This window comes from Apodemus sylvaticus, chromosome 9 (genome assembly GCF_947179515.1).
Source record: "Apodemus sylvaticus chromosome 9, mApoSyl1.1, whole genome shotgun sequence".
Lineage (NCBI taxonomy): Eukaryota > Metazoa > Chordata > Mammalia > Rodentia > Muridae > Apodemus > Apodemus sylvaticus.
Window position 1 is genome coordinate 21344496 of NC_067480.1, and position 7053 is coordinate 21351548.

Consider the following 7053-nt stretch of genomic DNA (forward strand, 5'->3'; position numbering starts at 1 on the left):
ACTGGCCGCACTGCCAGGGGCTGAAGGTGGTGCAGAGACACAGTGGGGCGGGGAAGGGCGGCTCATGTTCAATAAATTCCTTCTGAAGATGCACACTGCCCCCGTGGGTTTCTTTCAGGGAGCCGATGTGTGCTGCAGCACTGTGAATTAGCTAGGTTTCATTCCAATGGCCACTGAGCACACCTTTAATAAAGACATAGATCATTTCTATCTATTCATCAGTGTCAATCAGGGCTTTCGGCCTTATGTGTCACTTTGTCATTGTACTCTCACAATGACCTGGAGGTGGCCTATGGGGCCCCCAGATTGTAGGTAAGAACAGCTTCGCTTGTTAAGTCCAAGTTGCCTAGTTAGGCAAGCCAGACAGCAGGCAGCCTTCCCTTGGCTTCCAGGCGAACTAGTCACGTTGGGGCCCGGCTCCCACGCTCAGGACTCAGTTCCTGGGTGTAGCAGGAATAAGGAAGCCAGACCCCTGTCTGCGAGGGAGAGCCACAGCCCACACTTGGTATCCGAGGGGAAGATTCCAGACTGAGGCTGCTGGGGGGAGGGGAGGGTCTCCCAGGGTAGTCCTCTGGTTGTGTTAGGATATGAAGGCACTGTGGCAAAATGCAGGGGCAGCCCGTGTTATAGGTGGTGAGCCTCCCCAACACACACAAGGCATGCGAGCCAAGAACACACTAGTGAATCCCCCTACACACACACACACACACACACACCAGCAGGAAGAGAAACTAATAAGAGGCTCCCCTTGGCTGCCAGGCTGTCCTGGCTTCCTTAGTTTGATCTTCCCGTGGGTATCTCAGGACGACACTGACCTGGCATTTGAGGCTCTCTGGTTATTTCTTACACATCCCGCACAGTACACTCAGGCTTAAGGGGTAGGAGTGACTGTCTACGCTCAATTCCCATTATGTCTTGGCAGAGTCAGTTTCCCTGGATCTGTCATTACCCTTGACCCCCATTTCACTCTAGCAACCCGCACCCCAAGACCCTGATGCCTCAAAGTTGTTAAAGGAACACACACACACACACACACACACACACATACACACACACAAAACCATCCTTATGCAACCAACCAACCAACAGTTCCCAAATGCTTTGAAAGCAGAGTAAGGGAATCCAGAATCCAAAACCATCAGGACAGGTACAGGCAACAGCCTTGGACTGCTGGAGAGAGACTCAGCCCAACCCCAGTAGCAGCAGGACTGACAGTCAAGGAGCAGGGTGGGGGTGGATGGGAAATAACTCAGGGGTAACACAGATGCTTTGCTGAAGGCAGGGTCAGAGGACACTGGCGGGGATAGTGGAGGGTGAGGAGCCCATCAGACACGGAGAGCAGGCAGATATCAGTTGGATTTCAGGCTTCTTGCTACATTGACTTCACTGGGAGACTTGTTAAACCTGGATTTTACCAGGAGGTGCCCAGAGGATCCTAGGGGAACATCTGGGAGCCTCACTAGAGTATTCTAGACTGTCAGAGAATCTCAGGCCCTCTCCTACAATGATCTACCTCCTCTCTTTTCTTTCATTCATTCTTTTAAACCCTGGTACAATATAGCACCCTAACGTGTATCGTCCTAGCCACCTCTCGGGGGACAGTTCAGTGATATAATGGACACCTTTTCCCCAACCCCACCATACACCTCTAGAACACTTCGCTTTGCAGATCTGAACAACTGCCTTCCCCGACACTGTGGCATTTATGAGCCTGACTGCTCTAGAGACGGCATATGAGTGGTACACGGCTTTTGTTGATATTTCACTTATCCTCAAGGTTTCTCCATGCCCATAAGTGAGGAATCTCTTCTTAGTTTTAAGACTCCACACGATCCCACTGTGAAGATAAAGCCCATCTTGTCTGCGTGCACTGGGCTGCTTCCTCCTCTTGGCCGAGGTGACCCTGCGTGTGGCCACTGCTCACATAGCACATATCGGCTTTCTGCTACCCCAACAGTACCTGAGAATCCAATACTCCCACCTTCTAGCCAATCCATTACTGCCTGCGATTCCCGTACTGATAGTTTTGAACGGCAACCCTGCTTAGAAATGGAGACTCTCCTTTCTCCTCCGACCACTCGTGCTTGTGCGGTGTGACTGGCTGGTCCTTAACCAGTCATCTGCTGCCGGAGTAGGCTCGAGGGGGCTGTGCTGCAGCCAAGGCAGCAGGGTGCCACCGAGGCGCGGTCCTCCCGGGTCTAGACCTGCTCGGATGGACGCCGGAAGTAGAAGGGGCTGGCCGGAAGTGAGCGCAACGCCGCGGAGTCGAGATGAAACCCGCGGTGGATGAGATGTTCCCCGAGGGCGCGGGGCCCTATGTGGACCTGGATGAGGTGGGGTAGTGGTGGTGCGGAGCTATGCGTGGGGGTGGGAGCGCGCCTGCAAACCTGCGTGGGAGCCCAGGCCTTTGGGGATTCAAAAACTGCCAGAGGCTGGGGAAGCAGGAGCTGCCTGGGCCGTCGCAGGGCCCGAGACTGCAGCGAGGAAGTAGGGTTTGCTCGCTCTCAGTTGATTGTGGCTCCTGATAAATCTTCTAGAGAGGCCCAAGCAATGCTTACGCACTGACAGGCCTCCAGCCCCCAACCCCTGATAGTGTGTGGCAGCTGTGTGCTTTGTGCTGGGACTCAGCTATTTCGTGTAGACACAGCGAGTTTTGGAGCGACCCTGTGCTTTTGATTTCCATCATGGTCACAGATATTTATCTGATATAGGCGCTCTAGTGAGGTGGTTACGATCAGGAGTGTCAGCCAGCCCTTGTATGCCAGCTTCCTGTTCCTCCCCAAAGCTCAGCGAGTAGGGAGGTGCGCGAGTACATTCCCGGACCTGTGAGATGTCAGGTGTGGCCCGAAGAGGCCGATTGCAAATCCTAAGCAAGGGTGGAGCGGGGGTGCCCTACAGACATATCCATGGGGTTTTGGTTGGTTCAGATGAGGCTTATAAGAGGAGCTTCCCCTGAACCAAATATTGAAGGATGTATCGTGTTGACATTGGGATATAGACAATGAGAGCTCTGGAAGAGCCGTGCTCTCGGCCCACTAAAGGAAGGGGGATGTCTTGTAGTTTGTCATAGGGTTTCTGTTGCTATGATGAAACACCATGGCCAAAAAGGAAGTTGTGGAGGAAAGGGTTTATCTGACTTACATTTCCAGATCACAATCCGTCGTTGGAGGAAGCAGGGTGGGAACCTGGAGGCAGGAACTGATGCAGAGGCCATGGAGGGTGCTGCTTACTGGCTTGCTCCCCTGACTTGTTCAGCCTGCTTTCTTATAGAACCCAGGACCACCAGCCCAGGGCGAGCACCAGCTCCCATGGGCTGGGACCTCCATCATTGATCACTGATTGAGAAAACGTCTTACAGCTGGATCTCATGGAGGCATTTCCTCACCTAAGCTCTTCCTCTCTGCCGACTCTAGCTCGTGTCCAGTTGACACACACAACAACCAGCCAGTCCACAGTGGAGCACAGAGGGGCAGGAACAAGCAGGTCCACAAAAATGAAGCCTGCAGAATGGGTGTGTGGGCTCTGTAATTCCCCCCCCCCCCCACACACACACCCATGAGGCAATTGCTGTCAGCCTTTGCCCCTCAGCCCTGCAGCAGGTGATCCCAGGGCATCCCGGTGAGGAAGCCTGGCTTCCTGTGGGGGTTGGTCCTTCGGAGGGTTTGGAGCTTCAGTTTTTACGGAGATGGTAGAGAAATGGAAAGAAGGAGAACGGAGCCTTAAGGAAGTTGCGATTGAGGCAGCAAAGGTGGGAGGGCTCAGCCAGGGCTTCAGAGGCAGTCTGTATGGCTTCCTGCGATGGCGGGAGTCCGGGCAGAGGCAGCGGCAGAGGCAGAGGCAGAGTGAATATTAGAAAGGGAATACAGGAGATGTTCATGTACTTGACACGCCGCCGGAGAAACTTGAACCAGCAGCCTTCAGGAGAAGGAGGCCAGAGCCAGCGGTCCAGTGAGCTGCGACCACAGGTCCCTGCTCCCACCTGTTCTGAGTGACTAACTGGCACAAAGACTTTGAGAGCGTTTGTATCTCACAGATTGGGTGTGGTCTGGTTTTAGCACCCCCATATGGTGGCTTCCCTGGAGGGTCCTCTCAAGACCTCAGTGCTGGGGCAAGCAGCTTCCCATAGGGAATGGCTGTAGTCTCGGAAAGAAGAGAGGCTCTAGAGCAGACATCCAGCTTGCTGACGGACTTCTGTGACCTCTGGCATTGTCTAGGAGGGGATTGAAGACTCCAGCAAGGGAGTACCACACAAGGCCTCGCCAAGAAAACTTAGGGGACACAGGACCTTGAGAGAGCTCTAAAATCATTTCCTTGGCTTCTCCATTCACACTACTTTCTTTGTCTGGAAAACTCTGGCTCGCAACTTGAGCGGTCTTCTTGTCCCTCAGTGTTCTGTTCCAGGGAGGTGGGATGGGTTTGGTAATGAAGCCACCACCTGCTTCTGGGAAACAAACACATGGAATGACCTCAGCTCTCATTCTCCAGGCTGGAGGAAGCACCGGACTCTTGATGGACTTGGCAGCCAATGAGAAGGCAGTCCATGCAGACTTTTTTAATGGTGAGTGTGCCAGGAGTGGGTGCCAGGCTTAATGAGAGGTTTCCTCTGAGGTGGGCAGCTTCGTGCCTCGGGTAATTTGGATCGTGGAACAGTATGGCCCAGACCTTGTGCCTCTCTCAGTACTGTGCCAGGTGTGTGGAGTGATCACCCTGGCAGTTAGCTATGCCTGTCAGCCCTGTCTGAGGGGAGAACAGGAAGGAAGTTTCTCCCCAGTTTACTGCCCAGGGTTGAATTCGAGCAGTGGTGTGAATAGCATGTGCAGATGGACATATTGATTCTGGCCTGTCTCCCAGACCTGGGCACAGAGGCCTGCATGGCTCTGTCCCTTTGGTCTCTCCCGATGACGGTGTGTACCCCCTTCTCTCCTGGCTCACACCTGTTTGTCACTGGACTCATGGCTGCTGCTGCTGCCTTTGCAGAGTAACAGCTGTGCTCTGTCCCTACTCCCCTGAGTGGGGTCAGGGCGGAGGACACACTTCTGCCCCACAACTAAGAGCATTCTTGGTTAGATTATTGTACCAATCAAACAGTGAAAGCCTGCGGTAAAATCACCAGGCATCCGACAGGGCATATTTGAACCTCTTGTCCTGATTCTGAAGGCCTTATTCCTACTGGTTAACCCTTACATTGGCTTCAAGTGGCGATTGGGAATCTGGGCCAAGCTCCCTACTCAGAGCTAAATTCTAGTGCACGACTCTCCAAAGAGCCGTGGCTAACCATGCCATATTGATTTCTAACTTGCTAGGGCCCCCCTCAAGTTCCAAGCCCAGATGGATTTGGGGGCTCATTGGTGTGTGGCTGATGCTTGAGTGGGGAAGCCATCTGTCAAATGGCTGTTCCTTCCTGGGGACTTTGCTTCTCCCCAACTGGTGTCAGAACTGGGTGTGGGGGCATAACACTGGAGCCTTCAAAGTCACTTCTCTAAATTCTGTTCAGGGAGTAGATGGTGCAGGGCTACTGACTGCTTCCCAGTGCAGCCTTGTGGCACCTTGGGGTGGGGAGGGGCTCCTGGCTATGCAGGGTGTGCCGCCTGTAGGGCCCATAGGGTTGGAGTAGGACTCCTGCGGCATCCCACTGCTCAGGGTCAGGTACTTGAGAGAGCATCTGTGTACTGTGTTCAGTGCATGCGGTTCTGTAGGGAGCAAGTGGCCTGGCCTGTGACATCAGGGAGCACCTTGTGACCCATACTAGACAGGGAAGGGACATGCAGGCTCTCAGTCTCCTACTCACTGCCTGAGCTCAGCAAGAGTGGGCGCTGTCTACAGTCTGCGCCAAACCCAGTGCTTATGAAACCATTGATTGTGAGAGGCCCATGAGACTTTTGGCTAGGGCTTCCACAAGGCCTTTTGGTTCCCTAAATATATAGGTTCTGGAGCTGTTGTCTGGTGAGCAGTGGCTCCTGCCTGTGGACCTGACACTTTCTCTTCCCCTACTGAAGTGTCTAAGTGGTGCTAGATCTAGTCAAGGGCGGGCAGGCCACCGGGAGCCTGGAGAAGCTGGGTGGTATTGTGTCCAGAGGATTATCACAGGAAGGCCTCTCTGGGTCCCAGGAATGGTGTCAGGGCAGGAGCACAGCATCAGGAGATAGTGAGGGTGGGACAGTCTTCTGCATGGCCAGAGCTGCACCATAGACACTGCCTTTGCCCAGAGAGGTCTAGTGTGGGAGCACAGGAGGCTTTCCAGGCAGGTGAACTCTGCACACTTGGGTGGGTTTGGCTTCTTTCCTGTCCTCAAAGTGACCCTGCCCAGAAGATAGAAACATGGAAGATGTGTAAAGAGAAGAATGGGCAGCCATGGCTGTGGGCACCAGTGGCACATTTGGATGCTGACTGTAAATACGCTGACTGGAGCAGGCTGAGGCCGTGTATCTGGAGCCTGGCCTGCCCAGGCTCACTAAGGTGGTCATCTCAGGTTCAGTCCAGCCACTCTTCCCCACACTTCCACCCTCCTGGTGCAGGCACAGCCCTGCTGTCCTCACACTCAGTATGGTCCCCAGGCTGCAAGGTGGTTGTCCATGTGTCCACAGTACCCTGTGCTTTATAAAAGATGCCCTCTGTACTAGAATGTGATTAAGAATAAATACACTGTGGACAATGCCATCCCCCAGAACTCCGTCTGCTCCTCCAGCTGCACAAAGCTGAGTCTCTTGGAGAGTCCTTTACCAGGTTATACTGTTTACCACTCTCTCTGCATTTCCAGCTACCAGCAAATTCATTACCCAGTAATGCTTCATTTTGATTTGTATTTGCAGATTTTGAAGATCTATTTGATGATGATGATGTCCAGTGAAGCCGTCCCGTCATACATGCTCCATGTCAGTGATGGGTCAGGAGTCTCTCAGGACAGGACCAGCTGATTGTAGACATTGTGTGAATATCACTAGAAATCAGGACCTAGTCAACCAATAAGGAACCGTCTGAGCCAACTGGGTACTGATGTCTCTGGGAACGCCAGTCCATGTCCTTGTTTAAATTAATAAAGAGCACTATAACAGA

The 7053-nt window shown here is 53.2% G+C and overlaps 1 protein-coding gene across 1 annotated transcript; it reads left to right on the plus strand.

The window, feature by feature from the left end:
- Positions 1–2220: 2220 nt before the first annotated feature.
- Cops9 (COP9 signalosome subunit 9) lies at positions 2221–7053 on the plus strand. Its single transcript, XM_052193505.1, has 3 exons — positions 2221–2333; positions 4486–4558; positions 6810–7053. Exons 1-3 carry the CDS (start codon positions 2271–2273, stop codon positions 6845–6847), a joined length of 174 nt encoding a protein of 57 aa, XP_052049465.1. The 5' UTR covers positions 2221–2270; the 3' UTR covers positions 6848–7053.